The sequence below is a fragment of the Cimex lectularius genome, unplaced genomic scaffold (genome assembly GCF_000648675.2).
Source record: "Cimex lectularius strain Harlan isolate CLEC.00 unplaced genomic scaffold, Clec_2.1 scaffold23, whole genome shotgun sequence".
NCBI lineage: Eukaryota > Metazoa > Arthropoda > Insecta > Hemiptera > Cimicidae > Cimex > Cimex lectularius.
The window spans coordinates 97,723-121,602 of record NW_019392690.1 but is presented as its reverse complement, the minus strand read 5'-3'; the positions used below and the strand labels follow the sequence as shown (position 1 = coordinate 121,602).

The 23,880-nt window shown below is 34.7% G+C and overlaps 1 protein-coding gene across 5 annotated transcripts; it reads left to right on the top strand.

The window, feature by feature from the left end:
* The first annotated feature begins 513 nt into the window (after positions 1–513).
* On the top strand, positions 514–22,570 carry LOC106661480. Of its 5 annotated transcripts, none has more exons than XM_024225917.1 (15): positions 514–796; positions 1,090–1,235; positions 4,683–4,886; positions 6,239–6,544; positions 8,236–11,270; positions 11,328–11,562; positions 11,688–11,865; positions 11,934–12,131; positions 12,187–12,350; positions 14,828–14,999; positions 16,436–16,615; positions 16,677–16,994; positions 20,242–20,479; positions 20,603–20,735; positions 20,799–22,570. In XM_024225917.1, the coding sequence occupies exons 2-15, from the start codon at positions 1,117–1,119 to the stop codon at positions 20,863–20,865; spliced, it is 5,547 nt and encodes a 1,848-aa protein (XP_024081685.1). In that variant the 5' UTR covers positions 514–796; positions 1,090–1,116; the 3' UTR covers positions 20,866–22,570. The 5 variants fall into 5 exon arrangements, with proteins under 5 accessions (XP_024081685.1, XP_024081683.1, XP_024081684.1 ...); XM_024225915.1 differs by having other exon boundaries at positions 20,537–20,735; XM_024225916.1 differs by having other exon boundaries at positions 515–796; positions 16,677–16,988; positions 20,537–20,735.
* The last annotated feature ends 1,310 nt before the right edge of the window (positions 22,571–23,880 follow it).

Sequence of the window (23,880 nt, the reverse complement as noted above, 5' to 3'; positions counted from 1 at the left end):
ATAATCTTTCTTTCACTCGCTTGCTCACTTTCTCTCTCTCTCTCTCTCTCTCTCTCTCTCTCTCTCTCTCTCTCTCTCTCTTCATTTTCTCTATCACACTCTCCCTTATTCACTATCATTCTTTCTCTTTTATTTTTCTCTTTCACACACACTCTCCCTTGTACACCATCTCTCATTCACTTACAACAATCTCTCTCTTTTTTTTCTCTCTCTTACACACTTTCCCTTATTCCTTCACCCTCTCTTTCACACATTCTCCCTCGTTCTGTTGGTTGCCTGCTCTCGCTGTTTGTCATCCTCTGGATGTGGCGAAATGATAAGCAGACAAAGCGAGAATAGGCGGACCACTACAAGATTAAATTAACCGCCAATGTGCTAACAATTGTGAGATCTTTTAAAACGAGACAACTCAATTACAATCGATTTGTCTACGATTCAATAAAAATATCTAATATACATTAAAACATTTGTTAATAGATAACTCCTCGCTTTATTCCGTTCATTTCATGAGACGAACAGCTTTGTGAATATATAGATTTATTATAATTCAAACGATTTTAATCAAACTTATTTAAAGGTTACAAATCTAGAAAGCATAGTTGAACTTGTCTAGAAAGCTGATCTTCGGGTATCACCTTTTTTTATTTTTCTTGTCAAATACTCGTTTTAACGTTTTCTGCCCTAACATGAACCTTGTACCGAGTTAAGTTGTTAAATTTCACGGATAAGAATCGTCAAGGATCGTTTCAAGCGTTGTTCCTCCTCCATCAAACAGTTCATTAAACAAACAAAAAAGGTAAATTACAATTTGTAATTAGAAATTTAATGGGTTTTGACATAAAAGGTATTTTGAAAACTTGGGATTCGGAGAAAGCCCGGATTGAGATGTCTGCTTTTAGCTTTCCAATCGCTCTCCAACTTCGTAAGCATCTGTCGAATTTTTAGTCTGCTGAGCGTAAAATTGTTCATTGACCTGAATAAGAAAAAGGGTAAAAAAAGGATATTTGTAACTGCAAATAATGGGGGGAGTGGATTTTTACATTTTTCTTTACAAAATTCCTCTGACCCTTGTTTTCTTTAACGTTTAAGAATCGAAGGAGGACCGAGCCATGACTGATGGCAGGGAGGAAGGCCGAAACGCCGATGTTAAACCCGGTTTTAAACGAAAAGGCGACAGCTGAATTGTCAGTGCTCAACTCAAAATTGCACGACAAGCTCAAACAAGACATTACCAGGTGTGTATCCTCATTCATCACAATCTTTATCCTTTTCTATGATAATTAAACAACTAAATTTATGAGAAATAGTCTCTCATTTCAACTCCTGTGTAGCATTACAGAAGATCTTTCTATCAAAATCACTGTAAAACGGTTTACAAACGCTGACATAACATTTGCCATCAATTTACCGTACCGAATGTTAAGATCTGGCAATCTTCGGTGGTTTGCTCTGTTGACATAGCTAACTATGAAGATGGCGAAATGTCGAAACACATGACATACCTACCTAGTGAGGCAGACCTAGTTACGATCAAATTGTTCTCGCTTGGTTGGTCTGTCGGATGTATTTTGCTATTTTTCAGGCAAAGCCAACAATGAAGATGTCAATGTGTCTGACAGGCCAACCATGTGACGCAGACCAATATGAGCAGTTATGATCAAATTGGTCTGCATAACCTCGCTTGGTTGGTCTGTCGGATGCATTTTGCTATTTTTTGAGAAAACAATGAAGATATCAATATATCTGACAGGCCAACCTAGTGAGGCAGACCAAGATGATCAGTTTTAGTTAGGATCTAATTAACGATTCATAACTCATAGGATGACAGGTTGAAATTTCTGAAGTGTTGATAAGAATGATAAACTAACCATATAAAAGCATTGTTCAGAACCATTCTCTGGTCAAGTTTTTTTTCTGATTAAGTTTAGATTAGATTAAAGGTGTTGGCCTGTTTACGACCTGCACATCATGGCATGATTGTTCTATTGTGCATTCTTTCTAAGAGTCATTAAGCTTAAGGTTTTTTTACCAGATCACAAAGCTTTTTCAAGGACTCCCGTTTGTATCCTTTAGGCCTCGGCTTTTCCTAAGAAGCTCAGCTTACTGGCAATATCAGGCTTGTTACATGTTTCCAGAGTCTATCTAGTGTCCTATTAGCAGTCCAACTATTATTCTAGTCCTAACACGTCCCAGATTTAATAGTTCTGGGACTTGGATGAACTTGTAAAAAATATGTTTGAAAACGTTGTACCTTAGTTACAATATTTTGTCGCTAGTTGGTTCTATCAGATATGTATTTTAATTTGAATTTTTTTGTCAAATTTGAATTTAGGGGTTATTGCGCATTAGGCTAATGCTAATCAAGCACAATCTCTTTGGGTTCCTGTCGAATGTTGTAAATAGCCATAGAAAGTTCACAAAGAATATAAGTTGGATTAATAATATTTGCCATCATACTATTTGGTAATTGATTTATCTATGCAAAAAATGTGATATTTTCTATATTGTTAAAGTACTCATGTGATTAATAAAGTAACTGGTCCGAAATTTAGTCAAAAAATTTATACAACTATCCCTAAATTGCACAGAAAGATTATACATATGTACAAAAGGGTCGTCACCACAGCGGTTTAAATGTTTAACGGTACCAGGTTTGAATCCTGTGGTTCTACATTAAAGTAAGAAAGACCGAGAAAAATAATAGTTCAAAATGACACTAGATTGTGCAGAATAGGTCGTTGATTATCAAGATTATCAAGAAGAATGTAAGCTTTATTCTGTATTTTTTGTATGTTGGCTTGTAATAAACTAAATTCTGTGCTCTTAAGAGCAAGGATAAGAAAGTGTAAATAAGTTCACAGACAACACCATTTAGAAATTTTTTCCAGATAGAGTGGTGTACAAATATGACTACAATATTTTTTTTAGACTAGAGAATGTAATAGTTTAAAATTGAAAAGTTTATATCTTAGTAAATGATTAATAGATGACGAACTTAGTTTTATATTCATTCATATTGATATTAAGTTTGTCCAATTTGTAAAATGATTTATTTTATATTATCAGCTCAATTCTACAAAGAAACCAGAAAAGTTCATGTTATATTTACTTATTTGTCATAGTTGTGTCATTATTCTGTGGGCACTGTCAACATGACACACAATAATGACACATCTACAGAGAAAACAAACATATTGAGCCCTGAAGATGATCTCAATAAAGATCAAAACGTTGGCACAATAAAGAAAGTGTTTTTTTTAAACCTACATCACACCAGACCGTATCTCACGATCTCCTAATAATTATGACTACAATATTTTTTTTTAGATTAGAGAGTGTAATAGTTGAAAATTGAAAAGTTCATATCTTAATAAATGATTAATAGATGACAAACTTAATTTTAAATAATGTTCCAAAATATTGATAAACTTTTCCTTTCATGATTAAGTTATTCGTCATATTGATATGCATTTGTCAAATTTGTAAAATGATTTATTTTATATTATCTACTCAATTCTACAAGTAAACCAGAAAAGTTTGTTTTATTTTATTTTATTTTTTTTAATTGTTTTAATGCCGTTAATCCACATTTCTATTTACATTGGACGATTAGATGTTTACATCATGTTATAGCAAGAGGATTATGCGTTGGTTCATAAAGAAAAAAGTGTCATAATTTGTCTATGCTTATTGTATTTTAGCTTGGTACTAAGGCAGCTTGTAAGAATGTGTGGTGGTTAGTGACCGTTAATAAATAATCATTCAGAAATCGTAAGATGCGGTCTGGTGTGATGTAAGTTTCAGAAAAACATTTTCTTTATCGTGCCAAAGTTTCGATCTTTATTGAGATCATCTTCAGGGCCTGGGATTTACAAACATTACAATACAAATACATATATGATGTGGAAAAAAGTGAATTTTTTACAATGCAAAATATATTTTTTATTTTGATTTTTTTTGCATTGTATAAATTCACTTTTTTCCACATCCTAACAAATTTTTTTCCACATTTAACAAATACATGTAGGATGTGGAAAAAAGTGAATTTATACAATGCAAAATATATTTTTTATTTTTTTGCATAAGCATTTCGAACCCACAATCTTTAGCTTGAATCACACTCGTGACACTTTTTCATTTGAGATAAAAAGTATAATTAATTAAAATTATTAAAAACTTTTAAAAGCTTGATATAATATTTTAATATATAATATAATATAAAACAATTACTTAACCGATAATAATTTTAAAAGTGTCTTGATGTGTGCTCTAGAAAGAAAAAAAAGAAAGAAAGATTTTTCATTTTTTTTTCTTTTTATTTTAATCTTCCGTTTTAAAGTGTGATAAAATTATTTAATGGCAAGCATTCGCTGTAAATTGTTTACTCAGTCAAAAGATAAAAATCAAGTTTCTAATGGATTTATTTTCATTCCTCGTGTGAATTGAGTATCAGTTGACAGAATTGGTTGTGGGCAGTGTTTCATCAACAGTCATCCCATTGTGTGCATTTTATAATCTCAAGGCATGTTTTAGAAATACTTTTTAATTTAAATATATTACTAATTGTTATCGTTTTGAAACATTTGCACTTTTAAAAAAACAGTGATTGTAATATCAAGACATTTCCAAATTGTACACAATTTTTGAAACCATCCGATACCAGAACGAATTGCCTATTTCAGGATTTACAGTGATAGTCTATTTCCTGATCTCAACTTACTCTTCCATTCCTGTTGTATTAAAACTCACAAAGGGCTCCTTGAGACGAGGGCGCCCAAGTTCTACAAAGAAATCTGCAATAGAGGAGCAATTAACAAACAGACTGCTAAGCAAAGGCGGCCGTTTATCGATAGACTCACCGTTAGGTTGATCGAATCCTTCATTAGGTGAGAGGAGGAATTAGAGCAAGTTATTGGCAAAGAGTTGCATTTTTCTCTGCATGGTTTACTTTCTTTTTCTTTTATCAATGTTTTAGCTCACACTGCAGTATATTGATTATTTGGTTTTCTTTTTTGATTTTTTAGCATGGCCATGTACTAAATATAGTTGAACATTAATTCACAACCAATCTCATTGATTAGTTTTGTAAGTAATCTATTATGATTTTTTTATTCATTCCAAGTAAATATTTGAATGGAAAAAAATGAGATTTGTACACAACAAAATTTATTTAAGAAAGGATTAAAGTGTTATTGACTCAAGGGATTGTGTGTGTGGAATAAATAGCATGTTTTAAAGAAAATGTTAATATTTTATTTTTTGATATTTTTTCTCTGTAGCTTTCAAACTAATTATGAATGAACTTCTTTTTAGAAAAAAGTAAGTGTTGAATCAAATGGAATGTTTTGTTGGACTTTTAAGAATATTTTTCTCAATTTAAACTTTTTTTTAAATGTTGATGATGAGATTGTTTCTCTCTAAACTTGTGTGAAGGGGCGTAGGTAGCCACAACGGTTTAGTTGTTGACACAGCACTCATCACTGTAAGGTAAAGGTACCAGGTTCGAATCCAGCGGCTCTGCATTCGAACCCAACTTCCTTACAAATGGGATTTGTTTGTTTTTTACAAAAAACATTGGCACTCCGAGGGTTCATACAACTCGTAGCTGAAATACCCTCGAGGGATCCTCGTATGATCACATTGCTCTTTATGTTAGTTTTTGTGCACTTGTGTGTTTTACAGGCTCACCACAAATAAATGCTACTTTTAGGTTTTATGACTGGTAAACTTTTTGTTTCTCTTTTCTAACTAAAAATTAACAATTTTGTTATTTATTGTATAATTAGTCAATATAGTTATTGTAGAATAATAGTGTATTTATTTTCTATTAATGAAATGGAAAAATTCAATAGAAACTCATTGAATATGAAATAGTTATTTTCTTAACTATAAAAGTATTTTATTTACCTCGAATGAAAATTTAATTTTAATTTATATTCATATTCACATAGTAAAAAGTCATTGGAATTACAAAAGGCTGTCTCATGATTTTGTTACGTATAAACTTTTTTCTCTTTTAGTGTTCCAGCCTTCAAAGAGATTAATTTTTTTACTTCTCTTTCATTGTTAATTTAATGCCAGTTATAAAAGCAGAGTAAGCTGAATGTTGCATAAATCTTTTAAAACTCATTAGTTGTTCATGTATAAACATGTAATGCAGTAGAAATCTTTCTAAAATAATTATACTCATGATTTTATTTTTTTAACAATAATAAACAATGATATTTTTTGTTTGTAGAGAGGTTTATACGAGGAATGTAGTTAAGCATAAAGAGGATGCGGTTGTTGCACAAATTAAGATTGTAAGCAGCTCAGGTAAAGAAGTTGAAAGCCCGGATTCAGATGTTTTTGTAACACCGAAAGCTTCGCCTTGTGAGCCCATCCCTAACACCAGACAGACCGCGTTAACACCGCCAGCCAGCAAACGGAATGAATCAAATATAGATGAACTAATTAAAAGAAATCATTATTATAATTTGGTACATGTGGAAGAGGACCTCTTTAAGGAATTAGCTGAACAAGATGCGCTTTCAAATTCATTCAGGTATGTTTTTTCCTTATCAAGCATATTAGCTGTAGAATAAACATTTTTAAAACCCTTGGTTCTTGCATGTATGTTGTTTTTATATGTAATATGCAAAAATCATAAAATATGGAATCCAATTTATTCTTTAATTGTTTAAGTTGAAGTGATATGGTAGTAAAGCAAGTAAAATAACCATTGGGTGTTGCAGACAAGAGGTCAAAATACTTTACAATGCATTTTTTGTACCATTAAAAAATAAATAAATAAATAATAAAACAATTGGCTCAACAATTCAACACACGCTTTTGGGGCTGCCAGTATGGCAAATATGAGTCGGATACCCTTTCTCTCAGCCACCGTGGTCCCTTAAAATGTCATTTATACAAGGTTTTGTAGGCAGTCAAAATCATCAATTTTGGCTTCAAGTTTTTCAGCGTATAGTTGGGGCTGCCAACGTGGCAAATCGAGTTGGACGCCCTAACCACTCAGCTGCTGTTGTTTGTTAAATGTCAGGTATTCAATGCTTTGTAGCCAATCAAAATCATCAATTTTGGCTTTGTTGTTCAACACACGCTTTTGGGGCTGCCAGTATGGCAAATATGAGTTGGACACCCTTTCTCTCAGCCACCGTGGTCCCTTAAAATGTCATTTATACAAGGTTTTGTAGGCAGTCAAAATCATCAATTTTAGCTTAAAGTTTTTAAGCACGGAGTTGGGGCTGCCAGTATGTCAAATACGAGGTGGACGTCCTACCACTCGTCCACTTTGGTCCCTTAAAATGCCAGATATATAAGGCTTTGGAGACAATCAAAATCTTCAATTTTGGTTTCAAGATTTTAAGTGCACAGTTGGGTTTGCCAGCATAGCAAATACGAGTTGACGTTCTTACCACTCGGCTACCTCAGTTCCTTAAAATGTCAGGTGTACGAAGCGTTGTAGCCAATCAAAATCTCAAATTTGGCTTCAAGGTTTTCAGCGCACAGTTGGGGCTGGCAAATACACAACGTTTCGATCTTTATTGAGATCATCTTCAGGGCCTGGGATTATAAACTTGTTTGTTGTTTAAATTATACAAATACATGCAGGATGTGAAAAAAATGAATTTATAGAAATTTTAGACTCAAAGTATTTGTACTCACTCAATCAATCTCAATGATCTCAATAAAGATCGAACCGTTGGCACGATAAAGAAAATGTTTTTCTAAATCCTGCTTCACACCAGACCGCATCTCACGATCTCCAAATAATCATTAACTAACGGTCACTAAACACCGTACACTTGATATTACATTTAACAGGTCTTTTGTCCCTAGAAGTTACTAATGAGATGCCTCGCACAAATTGTTAGAATTTAGTAAGAATAATAGTTTCATGTGCTTATTTATTAAAAAAAATATATATATTAATAATTTTAAAAAAACTTTTTGTTTGTTTTCCGGGAGACAGTTGTTAACCATAACCATAGTGTGCTTTTATTTATTTATTTTTTTTTTATATTTACAGTTGTAACTCATTATAATATTGAATAAAGTACATTTTCATTTTATTTAATATTCAGTTTTAATCACAATTAATTAAAATTCAATTTAAATTCAGTTAAAAACAATTTTATTTTATTGTTCAATTTGCTATGTTTAAGTTAATGTTGTTAAAGTGTATTCTGTAATTTAAAATTTGATGTTAGAATAAAATAAAAATTATGTTTTTAGGTCTATTTTAGAAAAACAAGAACAAGAAAGGACAAATCCTACTGTTCTAGATTTTACTAGCACAGTGTGCGAACAGGAACAGAGCGAGTATAAAGTACAATCTTTAACCGAAGAAAGGGCTAAGACTCTAAAAATACTTAATAAACAACACACGTATACGATTGAGAATGAAATGAATGGTGGGAGGGAGACAAAGGAAGAAGAGGTGAGCTTTGAAGCTGTCTCGTCTGGTTATATGACAGGCGGGAGTCCGAAGGACACTAGGGAAGATGTCACGGAAGTCGCTTCTAACGAGGAAATTCCCCATGATGACAGGTCGCCTTCGTCTGCGTCTTCTGATCAGGGCACCTGGGATTCTACTTTCCCCACGAATAATGACAACACCTTTATCGAACGGGAAGTCGAATTGAAAGTTGAACCTTTGAAGACTCAAGCGGAAAGCTTAGCGAACAAGGATGTACAGGTAACAGGATCTCAAGAAAAATTGGTGAAAGGGAATTATTTTATAGATGCGTCCACTTTAAGAGATGAGGACGAAACTTATATCACTTCATTTGATTACATCCCACCCCAAACAAGTACAAAGCAAATGGAACCAAAGACTAACGAAATTATAGAAGTTTCAATTGAAAATTCTACCAATTATATAAAGGCTGATTTAGATTTAGGAAATGATCATGAACAAGAAAATTTTAAAGTTGAAAACAAATTTGAACAAGAAATTAGGATGAATTTTAATGATGTTAGTGATAATGGAGAAATAAAATACAAAGAAGAGGATGTTGGAATACCAGATGAAGACGAAACTTTAAAAAATAGGAAAATAATCAGAAGGAACACTTTTGAACTCGATCCTGATGACGATAAATTGGCAATGCTTAAAGAGGAATATGAAAGAGTCAATGGCTTCAAAAAAACAGAAGATGTTCATAATACCAATGATACTAAAGCACAAGATTTTACTCAAAATATTATGTCGGCTATGCAGAAAATAGAAGAAGACCACTCACCTGACTCTCTCAATTGTGATTTTCCTTATGAATCTTTTTCTGTTGATGCCCCAAAAGAGGAATTAGAGCAACAGGCCAATGAAAATGTTAAAACATCGAGCCCTTTGAGGACAGACCAGCCCCAACAGATACTATTAAACATGTCTGGATTTTCAGATCTTTCAAACAGTTCAGAACCTAACAGCTCACTTTCCGTAAGTGGAGTTTCTTCAAAGCGAGAAGCTGAGACCACAGAAGATACAAATTCATCTGCTAAAAATGATAAAACCGACACATACCAAGAAATGTTTCCAATAATGCCTTCAAATACTCAGACACAGATGTCAGATTTGTCTGCAAGCTCAGATTATTCTTTGACCGCAAGCCCGCTAATGTCAAGGAGGAGAAACGAATTTGCACCGATTCTTTCCGGAGGTTGTGACATTGTTCCAGAAGTCAAAAAACCCAAACCTCGATCGTCTAATTCAATGAATACATCTTGGATTGTTGACATGAGCGATTCTGGAAAATCACCCCCGGATTCAGCAAACAAAGTAAAAGAAAAGCAAAGGAATAGTAATTCTGGTACAGGTTTTTTTGTCCCACTGGAAGATCCTTTTCCATCTATCGACAGTGTAACTAGTAACAGTTCAGAACGCAGTGACTCAATGGCTCTAAAGAGGGAGAGAAATTCTTCATGCGGTTTCTACATAGATCTTAAAAATGATTCTGACTCGGAAAACGGCTTGAAAAAGTTTAAGGAACAAGATACTCCACAACCCGAGAAGAAACTTTTTTCAATATTTATAGATATTGGAAATGGGAAAGACAATACTCCGCCTAAAAGTAAACCGGGGTCACCATTTCTACCACACAAGAGAAAGGCACCAAATTACATAGATAGGATATCAGCCAAAACTCTTGATAAAAAAAGTACATCAACTAGTTCGGATTCAGGTTTGGACTGTGGTGAACATCCAGAAATTACAAAAGGAAAAACATTGTTTGATTCCTCATTGGACCACGGACCGCAGTCCATTTCTGACAGTTCCACCAATGACTCAGCTTTTTCAACAAAAAGACAGAGCTTTTTTATGTTCATCGAAGCTGATGAATCTCCTGTTCCTAGAAGAAGGACGCTCCCTTCTGGAATGAAGCATTCTACAAACCGCCATTCTTGGAACAGTGAAAAAAAGGCTTCTGGAGAAGTCTCTTCTGACCGAGAGCACAAACGGTCCAGCAGCATATCTTACGATGGTAACTTGAGATTAGATTTGGACGAGCAGTACAAATCTGGTCCTGTTTCAATCGATGAGCACAGTTCAGGACATAGAAAATCCAAAATGACCTCTTCTTGGCATTGTCAGGTTAAAGCGAGTAATGAGCTATGTAGGATAATTCAGAATGGGGCAAAACATGAATTCAGAGAATGTAAAGCTAGGAAAAGTCTAGAAAACCATTCAGATTGTGAAAGTGTAGATAAGGTGGAAGATATGTGTAGCAGTATAAAGAGCGAAGAACCCTTTACTGATATATCAGGATCAAGTAAAGATCGTACTTTCATTATTGATGATGTTTCAAAAGTGGTCAATGTCAATACAAATGATCTCGAACTGTCTACACCCAGTCATGATATAATTAGCGATCTTTCAAAAGATGATACAGAAACAGATCCAGCCATAGACATAAGATCAAGCGGCTCAAACGAAGAATTGACACCCAAACAAGATCACTTCTCGTCACAGCCGCAAATCGTGGAAGATACGAATTCCAATTCTGTGGGGTTTGTAAAACTCTCGGATATGGACAATCAGCCCGATCCGAGCAGGATGTGGAAAAGTCAGGAGGTGAGAAGCTCTAGAATGACCAGGAGCATTCCCGAAGGCAACTGGCTAGAGACAAAAATGATGGCCAATTCAGCATCAAGCCGATCCCTCAGCAGGCTTTTTCCACACTTATATCCAGGAAGAACCTATGAAGGTGGAAGTGACACAGACTTTTCGAATCACAGCAGTATGCAAAGCAGTATAAACCCATCACCTCTTGGTACATTTATTTTAAGTTTTTTTTTTCAATCTGACTTCTATAATTTTAAACTTTTAGAACTCAGCACTGAAGGGACAGAAGGATCTTGCGCTTCGGGAGGGCCGTGCTCAAGACTCGGCGAAGATCTCCTCCGGATGTTTTTAGATGAAATATCTCCTGATGTCACTGTCGATGTCGGCGGTAGGAGGATCAAAGCTCATAAGTGCATTCTTAGTTCTCGTTGCCAGTATTTTGCTGGCATGTTGAGCGGCGGTTGGGTGGAATCTGCAGGCAACGTTATATCCCTCCAAGGGTAAAATATAATCATCTAAATAATTTTTTACAAGAGTTAAAACAACAGTATTTTCCTCTGTAACAAATTTAATATGTATTTATTTATTATTTAATTTAGTAAACATATAACCTATTATTTTTCAGATTTTCATATAATGCAGTGCATTTTGCTCTTTGTCATATATACAGTGGAGCGAGCAATATACCTGAAACAATAAACATTGTTGAATTAGCTACACTAGCTGATATGCTTTGCCTAGAAGGACTTAAAGAAGTCATCATGTACACTTTAAAAGTCAAATATTGTCATTTTTTTCATAAGGTCAATTTTATTTCCTTTAACTCGCGCAAATTTTAGCTCTGTGTTTAAAAGACTTATTCTCTTTTCAGCCTTGCAACAGCAACAGTTGTATTAGTGGTGTTTTAGAATGTCTTCCATTAGCCGCAGCCTATGGGCTCGATGAAATATACAGAAAGTCGTTGCGTTGGATTACCAAATATTTCGTGAGAGTTTGGCCAACCAAGGGATTCGCCAATTTGCCTAAAGAACTTCAAGATAAATGCTACAAACAGCACATTGTCCACTTGGTACATAACACTTTCTCCTTAATTAAGAGTTGTTTTATTAATTCAATGTCTTCAGAGTGCAGAAAATGTTCTGGAAACTATAATGGGATGTGAAAAACTTGAAGCGACAGTCACAAATGTGAAATGGGCTCAAACTGTGATAAATATGAATTTGAAACTTCATGAAGCTTCTGTCAAATACCTTACTCAACATTTTGCAGATGTTCTATCTAGCGAAGCGTAAGTTCTTTTATTTCTTTGTACAAATTTTAAGCAACGTTCAAAATAAACCATAGACACAAATGTATGTGCAGTGTAATCTATATTAAAATAATAAAGGGTGAAAGTTTGTAAACAAGAAGTAATCTCAAAATCCACTGGTCAGATTTTGATCAAAACTTTATGGAAGCGTTCCTTAAGATCATAGAATGACATAGTCATAATTTTGTCATATTATTGCAGTATCATTTAAAGGTATGAACTATTATATATTACTGTGCATATCACAACAGAAAGCAGTTCAGCATAACTGCTAATACCCAATATTGCTCGATGATAAAAGATGTATTCAGAGAAGGTGACATTTATATCATATTGCACTGGCATGCAGATGAATAAAAAACAAGGTTTTAAGCAACGAACTGCTTCTTTGAACTTCAGTCTAAAAGTGAAGAGACTATAGGCGATATCACGCTCACAGTACCTCTACTGGGGAAAGCAAGAGCGTGATGTGCTCACCATTTTTTTTCCATCCACCACTCTGCCATATCTGAGGAGACTCCATACTGGCAGACCTCGGCCTCCAAACTGACCTATTTTCTTGTATGGGAGAAAAATGGAAGCTTAACACCTTCCTTATGTCTCGCTCTAAACGAGGGGAACGAGGGAGGTTAGATATATAATTAATTAAGGTTTTTAGTTGAGATGAAAAAAAGTTAATGGGACGAGCGGGATTCGAACCCACGATCTTCGGCTAGGTACGCCGCTGCTCTACCACTTGAGCTATCGTGACCTCGATCCACTCAGACATCAACTTCCTATCTCAACCCCACCTTATGAGTTTTCCCTCCTTTTTGTCATTTTTCAAATGTTGTGTAATCGGTTTGGATTCTCGACGACAATTGAAATGGCCACGGAGAGCTTTAGTGAAGTGTACTTCATATTAATTCTTTAAATTCACTAATTTCATGGTCCGCTTGACCAATTAAATCATTTATCATTAAGCATTTAAAAACAATCGCAATCTTAGGTACTGTATAACAATGTTAACCTAATTTTAAAGAAGTAACCAGTAACCGGAATTATCTGAACTAAAGTTATACCCTTAAATATATCAGTTTAATTACACGGTATGATTTAAAAAGTTTATTCAGGTACTTGGTTTATTACCCGCTAGGATGCTCTGTGTAAACTGTTTGAACACTTGATACGTTGGTTCGCTTTTCACAAGTTCCTTCAATTCTGGAGGTCATATATTGTGGAAACTGTTTCGTGTGTCTTGACGAAGGTGTTCAATGTTTGGGCAGAAGAATAGCTTGTGTCGTACATCTTCAGGAATGGCATAACTGGCAGTTTGGAGTATTAGCTCTTTTGAATTTCTGCAGATAAACTGCAAAGTTTCCATGCCCTGTAAGTATTTGTGTGGACCAAAAATCTGGTTGCACCCCACTCTGCTTTTTTCTTTCTTTAATGATGGGAAAGAACTCATACGTAAAGCCTGCCCTTGACACTATTTTGCCATCTGCTCTGCCAAGTGTCGGTTGCCCATTCCTTAAGAAAAGATTGGTTAACAGCTGTCATAACACAAAATTTAAACAGTTTTCGTTATTTTTTAGTTAACACGAAATGTGTGATACTAGCGAACCTTTTGACTTTAAAAAAATTGTAACAAATATTTTTTACAATGAAATTTAATATATTTTTACTGTTTATGTCCATTCTAGAGGAGTAAATTACTCTGATTGGGACTGATGGCAATGTCCGCGACTGGTTCTGTTCAAAATCTACAGAAATCTTTTTGTCTATCAAAAATTGTTCTTTAAGAGAGGATCTGTGTAAAGATTCAAACTCTGTTATTTTTATGAAACAGTTTATTTCCCTCTATTTTCCATTTTCTGGCTCTTGACATGTGAGACATGGTGTATACAGGGTGAATTGCTACTCGTGCTACAAACTTCTCCAGTAGATTCTTCACCCTAAAATGAACAAAAAAGTTCATATTGTCCATGGTCCGATTCTCANGAGAATCGGACCATGGACAATATGAACTTTTTTGTTCATTTTAGGGTGAAGAATCTACTGGAGAAGTTTGTAGCACGAGTAGCAATTCACCCTGTATTAATATGAAGGGTGTGAGAAGTGAGGTAACAGAGCTGTACCCATGAAGGACAGTTGACATGATGTACATGTGTCTTGTGCAGTCGTGTTAAAATTTATGGGCCTAAATTTTTGTGTGTTTGTGTTCACAGTGATAGTCTATTCGTTAATTGTAATAAACTCTTGTAAGAATGAAACAAAAGCTTCCTGGAAAACATATTTATATATTATAAACTGAATAAATGTTACTATTTGTCTTAAAAAGTTTATTCTCATTAAAAAGGATAATTAATTGTGATAGGATAATTAATTAAGAAAACTCTTTTCTACTAAAGTGAAAAACAAGGCATATATTTTAAGTATTGTTTAAGAAAATTTACTAATAATTTTTCTCTCTACAGATTCATTAGGATCGGGAAGGAAGATGTTTGGACAATGACCAGATTGGAAGAAACTCTTTTGAGCATTTCAAGAACTTTATCGCCTGACCAATCTTGTCAGTCGTATAAAAAAATAAAGAATCTTCTTGCCAGCATAAGAAGAGATGAGGAAATGGAAATTAACTGGAGAATGGTGAATATTTGTCTTTTTCCTTCTGTGGCATTGTACATATTGAGTGAAAGAGAGAGAGGGGGTTTACTTTATTTTGGGACTAGTGTCCTCTAAGATAAACAATGAGGTCACAACAATTTTGTAAATCTGACATCTGAAGGTTTGACGTTAATAAATAAAATTACTAAATATTATTATATTAAATAAAATTAATAAAAATAAATTTACATAAAACACATAATACAAAATAGAAATTATAGTATCAGTAATAAGAATTTAGGGGAAAATAGTAACTATAAAGAATACTCTGTCTTGTGCGATCATAATTACAAACTGTAAACTAAAAAGTTCAGAAAATGGAGGAAACAAGCTTTCTTATGTAGTAAAAGCACCTAATAATATTGTGAACTATGTTGGCTCTGTTTGGAGGGAGATGAGGTGATTGTACAAGAGAGACTTAAAAGCAGTATGGGAAGCAGCTTGCGGATTGGACTAGGAAGGTATATGTCATTGGGAGATCAGCAGGTGTTCTGAGAGTGGATAGAAGAAATGATATTAAAGTAGTCGAAAAATATAGTGAGGTCGATGAAGGAAGTTGCCTATGAAATATTTAGAGATAAAGCCAGGATAGATCTGAATACAGGTGTGATCTTGACATTAGGGTGGAGGTACTGAAAATAAATCTGACACAACAGGTCATCAGTCTTTTCATACACTTTTCTTATTCCTCCGAAAGAACACTATAAGCATCCATAGATGTAGCCAAAGAGAGGAAATACAAGGGAGGAGACAGTTTATAAGTGGTGAAAGGTAGAAGGAGCCAGGACCATCGAAATTGAATGAGGGATGCAATCGGGAAATTTGGGAATGTGTGGTTTCCAGGAAAGGTTTTGATTGAAAGTAACACTGAGGTTTTTAACAGTAAAAAGAAATAGGGTGGTGAGTGGAAAGAAATGGAGTGAGATTTGAGGAGTTGACTGGCTCCTATAACAATGGCTTTGGATTTCCTAGTATTTAATTCTAGGTTGTTTTTTTTATGCTCATTTGTTTATGGAATTCAGATCTTACTGAATTCTGTAGATAACCATTGGATGGTACTGATGGAAAAGGAAAATTCAAGTTTGGATAGGAATGATGAATGATCGATGTAATGAAAGGTTTTGGTAAAGTCAAGGAAGTCATGGTAATTTTTTGTAAGTCAGTAGGTCACTAATAATTTTAATTAGGCAGCTTGGGTGGAGGAAAAATGTCGTTTAAGAAAATTGACATTTTCTAGATAATTGATGATACGACATGAACTAACTTTTCAAGGGGTTTGGACAGGTTGGATTGATATGGGTTGGTAATCATTTGGGGATGTTTGTAGTAGATAAGTTGGTTCACAATTTTTTTTATACATCATAATTTTATTTTGACAAATGAAAACACAAATATTTTAAAAAATTGTCAACTTATAGGAATTTTTGGATCTATTGACCCAATTAGAAAGCTCAGTAGAAGATTGTCTAGTAAGGCAAGCTGGACGTGCTGCAAGAACGGCTTCTTGGGCTCAAATGGATTTAGCTTTAAGAAAGAAGATACAAGAAATGGCTTGCCTTGTTTTTACTCCTGGACCACGTTCTTCTTCAGCTACAAAGGTTATTTTATTTTAGTTTTTAACTTTAAAAATTGATGTTCCTTGATTTTTGTTCTGTTTAGTGTTTGGAAGGGCGGAGTCCTCGGTTGGGCGAGAGGAATACTGCTTCAAGGCCTTCTTCAGAAAGAGGCCAGAGGTCTTTAGGCAACACTCCGATATTGGGCCGGAGTAAGGTCCCTCCTCCGTCCTCCACAAATACAAAAAGGCCGACAACGAGTGTGACCAAAACTGCTCAGCTGGCCGGTCAGCCCAAAGGTCCGACTGTGCGAGGCCCGCAGAGATCCGCCTCGGTCACGAACGCCTCGGCAGCTAGTTTGCAACAAAACAAAACATCGGGAGTTCCAAGGCCGAAGATTTCTTCAAAACTCTCACATGTAATTGTTGGTATATTTTAACTAAAAATAATGTAACTTGTAAGGGTTTGTGACAAGAAAGAATCAATGTTGAAACAGTACTATTGACAATTGAGTATAATTTATATGCTTGTAAACTTAATTAATGCAACTTAAGAATAGTCATCAGTCGAAGATCCAGAAATGGTCATCTCTGCTCAATTCCATAGTGCTGATTCCTTCTCGATTTGACAAGAGCTGAGCTAAGCCGGCTGACTGCTGTCCTTCAATCAGGTTATCTTTCTCCTTGTCTTTCAGCCTCATTTTAAATCTTCCAGGTGAGTAAGGTTGGAAAAGAGTCTGTTAATCAGTCTAGATATTCAAGATAGGAGATTTGTGTACTAATCATTCTTGAATTAGATATGAACAGACTACACACTGTGATCATCAACCTCACACCTGAAAAAAATTGACCCTTATCGCAATCGATTTTTCAACGCTTTCAACAGTTCATTCAGAGCCAATGATTTTATTATCTTTTTATAAAATTGTCAAAATATATGTTGATGGGTAGTTACGATTAAGATTAGAATAGGAGCCGCCCTCTTTATGATATGCGCATCCAGTAGTGGTCTATTGTGTACCTTCATTGTGTAGAAGTCCTCATTAAGCTTAACCCTTTCCACCAGATCGCAAAGGTTTTTCAACAACTCCCATCTGGTCCTTCAATATTTCAGGCCCTCCTGCAATATTTTCCTCCCGACGCCTTGTCTCGTTTTGTTAGGGTTTGCACATCTATTCGATGTCAAGCGCATGCCACGCACAGACACACAGCGTGTATCACAATTGCAATGCCTCTTTTGCTCTCAATGCATTATCACGAGCAAAACCATGTAATAAATTGTTAGTTAAATTTGTTCTATCAATAAATGATATTGTCGTGTTTTGATAAATTTTCTGCCTAAGGCCAGGAACACACCCGATGGAACGCTATGTGACGCTACCCGACACAAATCCAAAGTACAATTTTCCACAAAACCCCGTGCACATCTGCCCGATGAAATGCAACGCTACCCTACTCTACGCTCTATGATCCCCACTGTCCAGATTTTCGTCGGGTCACATCAAGTACAGTCAAAGGCAAAAGAATCGGACACTCATGTTTTTATTCAAACTACAGGTATTAATGTTGTTATATTAATTACAACATACTTTTTTAATATAAACCAATTAACCGAGATAAAAAATTGATTAGTTTTTATTTAAAAAAAATAATTTTAATGGTTTGGTAGAAATTTGATCAAAACAGCGGAATACCATTTTTTGATATAATGAATTTAACTATTTATTACACAGTTTTGCTCATAAAATTTAACTAACAATTTATTTCATGGTTTTGCTCATAAAATTACACCATTTTCGTCGAGTAGCAGGACACTCATATTTAAACGAGATCAAAAATTAATTAACCTTTAAAAATTATTTAAATACGATGGTTAAGCGATGCTACCCGACGCCTTGTCACGTTTTGGTAGGGTGTGCACCTCTATGCGACGTCGAGCACATGCCAGTACAGTAACACAGCATGATTCACAATAATCGCTATCACAATTGCAACGCTTCTTTTGTTCTTAATGCACTATTTTGAACAAAACCTTGAAATAAAATGTTAGATAAATTTTATGAGAAAAAATGTGTAATAAATTTTAAATTTTCAATCAATCAAAACCATGTAATACATTGTCAGTTAAATTCATTCTATCAATAATTGGTATTCCGGTGTTTTGGTAAATAAAAACTAACGAATTTTCGATCTCGCTTAATTTAGTTTAAGTTAAAATAAGTATGCTGTAATTAATAAAACAAAAATAATACATAGTTTAAAATAAAAATACGAGTGTCCGGTTCTTTTGCTTTAACTGTACTTGACGAAAATCTGGACAATAGTGAACTTGGCTGCATCACGTAGTATAGGGTAGCATTACGTGGCATTGGGCAGATGCACAGGGGTAATATAATCTTATGGAAAATTGGTCACTAATTTGCGTCGGGTAGCATTGTGTCTTGTAAGTGTGTACCCCACTTAAGTCATGTTCAAAAGACAATCCTTTTTAAAAAGATAGTTCCTACTCACAGTAAGCGCTTACTGTGAGTAGGAACTATCTTTTTAAAAAGGATTGAACACCGCACTCACTCCATCATTTATCATTTCTGTTCAAAAGATATGTTCTGCTGTCTTTTTTTTCTTCCTGACAATATCTTCACAGGTTTGTTTCTACCATTCAGAGTCTATATATATGCACTGTCTGCAGGGTCCAGTTACCAGTCCTTCAATTATTCTAATCCTTACTCGTCCTAGATTTTTTAACTTTAAGTAAAACTTTGTACTTAACTTTTAAGTAATTGTCTGATAGTTTTGTCTGTTTGGTATGCCACAAAAGAGTTCAGGGCCAGTAGGTGTCCTCATTGAACTTTACTTGGCAAATTTATCGACCTCTTCTGCCCTGTGTGCTCTCATACCTAGAAAGATGTGGGTCTGCGAGTCGGTGGACTCATGCTGAATTGGCAAAGTCGGTTTGACCAATGGGTGAAACAGTAAGTACCCTATAACAGTCCAAACTCAGAGGAGTGGTAGGACTACTAACCGGTCACTGGCATCTGAGAAAACATCTACACAACATGGGTACATACAGCGATGATCCTCTCTGCAGATTATGTAATGAGGAGGAGGAAACAGCCACTCATATCATCTTCGAATGCGAAGCAACAGCTCAATGGAGGTTTAACCTAACATACGGAAAAAACTTAGGGAATCAAATTGCAGCAGTGGCAGTCAATGACCTAATACTTCTAAGAAGAAGGATTGAGTCTATTGCACTGAACTAAGGAACTAGGAAGGTACAATAAGCCAGAAGGCTGCAGTGCCCGGGGAGTGCAAACCCAGCTTCCTAGTATCCTTTTCTACCATACCATACCGTACCATACCCTATAACGGTTTAACAAGAGTAATTTTTTTGTCCGACAACGCCAAACAACTCTGGACTTTAGTGCCAATGTGGTAATTGCCCTCACTGCTACCTGGCTATCTGAGAAGATGACTATTCTTTTGTTAGCAATATCTAGCTTTTTAATCTCCTTGGAACAGTGTTTAATAGTCATGGTCACCAAACCTGAGACTTGTCCTACTCCAGGAGGCAACCCATTTTTTATAAAACGGTGTCAAAAATGAAACATCTCTTTTAAACGTTAATTTAAATATTTATCTAGTTTATCTAAAAGTTTAAATATTCCTCAGGTCAAATCACGATACTTAGAGCCAAAAAGTAATAAAAAAGAAACTACTGAAACCCCTGTCAGTCAAATTGCAAGGCCTGTAAGTGGAGTACGGCGATTGAGCGGGGGCGGAAAAGTGATTTCTTCTAGCGACTCTTCAAGAACATCTTCCCCGGCAACGAGTAGAGTTTCTCGGCCTCCGACAAAACCCAAAACGCCCGTTTTAGGTACTGGCTCTAGAATAGCCAAAAGCAACCCAGGTAATTCACACGAAGGTGTGAAGTTTTTGTATGATTTAGATAATTGCGTTTCAAAAGGTGGAGGTGACAGTAGTAAAAGGGAAAGTTCCGATGGCTCTGGTGGTAATCCTTCTCCTTCTTTAGCGACAAACCAGGTGAAAAGGACCTCTACCTTCAGAGTAGCAACAAAATCATCTGCGGCAAAAGCTGCTCAACCAAGGAATGTCAACCAAAATTCTGTCAATAACAGCCAAAGGCAAATCACACAACCAGGAAGGTGATTGACCAATTTAATAGAAACCATCGGCAAAAGACTAATAAAAAATTTCCTTTGTTGCAGGTCTGGTACATTTCTCAAAGATTCACCAACTGTAACTAAACGAATTCAGTTGAATAGGCAGCAGTAGATTTAATGAAAAAAGCTTAGTAAAAGCAGCTTACAAAAGCAAAACAATTCAAACTAGTCAAAGTTGCCATCCTAAAGCTTTTTTCTACCTAAGTGTTAAGGTTAAAAAGAGAGTAAACATCTTTCATTTTTGTAACGCGTGCAATCTTGTTCATGTTTTTTCTTGTTTTTATATTTTGCGTATGAATAGAGATTTGTTAATAACAGAATTAATTATTTTTAAAGGAGTCAAAACACGATTTCAAATTTTTTATATTTTTTACAACACAAAAATTGAGCTGTCAGTATTTTGAACTAAATTATCAATTTAAGCTAGTGTCTCCCTTTTTTATGTATATGTCCATTTTCTTATGAATGATATTTCTTAATTTACAGACCCCCTACTGCTTAACAGTGCAGTTTGTTTAGATGTTATTTTCTCCGTCTTTTTTTTTTTTTTTTTTTTTTTTTTTTTAAACAACTCACTAATGTTTTTAGAGTAGTTTTACATTAGTCTTTTTAGACTATTTATTATTATTAGTGCTTACATTTTCATGTTAATAACAGGGCAAAGTAGTTTTAAAAAATGATATTAAAGATTACAAATCCGCTTATTTTGTTTTAAAAAAAATCATATTTGGGTAAATTCACAGATATGCAAAGGAATATTATGTATTACTAGTCAATTATTATTATATTTTTTTACATTCCTTTTATACTTAAAAATTACTTGCATTTCTTTTGTATTTTGTTTACTTTTGTGATTTTTCTGTGATTTATATATTTAGCTTTTTTATCTATATTTTTTATTGCAAAGCAAACTTCATATTTTCCAAGCGTTTTTGTTTATACAATTAAAATACCATCCCACCATAAAAGGAAATTTCAATAATTGTCATTTAATATAAAGAAATTATCAAAAAGGTGAAGAGAATTTGGTCAGTTCAAGCAGTGAAATAAGTTGACTTGATGTGATTTTACAATGGCGCCAAATCGACCAAATTTATTTTTGACAATTCAGTTGATAAAACAATTCACCAAAGACTTTTCTATATTAAACTGAATATTCCAAAAATACGCTTGAAACAGTATTTATATTATTGTATTAGGTTGTATCATAATCATTTTCAAATATAATTTGGATACAAGTTTCAACCAATACAATAAAAATTGAAAAAGCATTGAGACTGAATTTATTTATTTTACTGGTGGTATTTTAATTAATAGTTATATTGTTTTGTTAATGTAAATATGCTTTATCCTTTCTATGGTTTATTTTTGTTTTATTGCTTACAGTGACTATAATAAAAGTATATTTACACGGATTTATTTATAAAATTACGTGCATTACGATTGAAACACGAAAGATTGTACAAAACAGATGGATAAATTTTAAAACTTTCAGTGCTTTTGACATTATTTGCAATGCTCATGTTTTTCTAGGCTGGATAAAAGATATCAAAAGTTATGCCATTAGTAGAACCCACCTAAAAACATCAGTGGCGTAGCATTAATAAAACTATCAAAGTTACCTTTTCTTTCTTTTTTAGTTTGCTCACCTTCGTACTGAGGCAAACTGAAAACTTACGAAATAATAAAAAAAAACATATATCCCATCCTTTTTCAAGAAATGTATTAACAATAGTTTTACAATGTTGTTATATTTATATTATGAACAAATAATTATCATTATCAATGTTGTGCCGAAATAAAATACTTACTTAATATTTTTGTTGTTAATTTAGTGCTAAGCCAGAAAGCGAACTTTTTCAGAAATGGATGGAATCAAGCAGCTGATCTTGATCCTTCAGACACCTTTCCTAATGCCCGACCCTCTTAATCCTCCAATTAACATTAATTTTTCCTTTATTCTGAGAGCCGGACTCACAGAAGGATCATTCTCATCCAATTAAGAATGGTCTGTGTTAGGTCGACACGTATGTGTCTGGCGTGGAGAGAAAGCTCAATTTGAGGCCTCATCCCTGATCCGATTCTTGGAGGAAATAGTTGTTTTATTGCCTATAGCAGTGATAGTTTTGTCTCAGTATGTCGAGAGTGAATGTATAGTACGAGAGGGACAACGGCAGTATATTGAGTACCCCACTGACCCTCAATTATGTTACACCCAAACCTTACTACTTATCATTAGCTTTGAAAGCAGGGATTTTCTAGACGAGGTGCTCGTTCTGAAACGATGTCCATAAATGGGGAAGGGAACGAAGGCCGCAACAGACGTAAACAGACCAGTGGGATTTTCATAAAAAGGACTGTCTTCCTCAGAAGAAACTTGTTACATAAAATATATAGGACCTGTATACTGTAGTGTAAGTTCACAGAGACCCAGGGCCCGGAAAATCAAGGTTTTACTGTACTGATAGTTTTGCGGCCCCAGCATGTGTTCAGAGTGAATATATTTATTAGCATGAATGTGTAGCAAGAGGATGATTGAGCAATATACTCCACCTCAGTTGAGAATGGTAAAGGGGTATAAATGTATTTATGAATGAGTGAGAGTGTGAATGGAAGACTGATTATGTAAAGGGCTGAAATGATCTAGCAGTTTGATAACTCCTGGAGCACAACCTCGCTATCTAGACGGATGAGATAAAGGTCTGACCTCGGTCTGCCAACATCACGGGGTAGGTGATTCTCGAGGCCTGATGACAATTTCGACTCTGAAGAAGAATCAATTTTTATTAATTATCAAGATTGTGTAAACCTCTACGGTTACGCAATGACAATGCCTTTACTAGATATTTCAGTCATGATGGAAGACGAAGAGGTTGGCTACATTTTAGACGTTGATGTAGATTACCCAATTCATCTTCATGATAACCACAACGACTTACCATTTTTGACAGAAAACAAAATAATAAATAAACATAGAAAACTGGTCACCCATTTAGACAACAGAATAAACTATGTTGTTCATTACACGGCGCTAAAACAAGCCGTTGAAAACGGTTTAAAAATTGTTAAAATTAACAGAGCGTTAACGTTTAGTCAGTCAATTCGAAGTGGTCTGATTTGTAGGTAA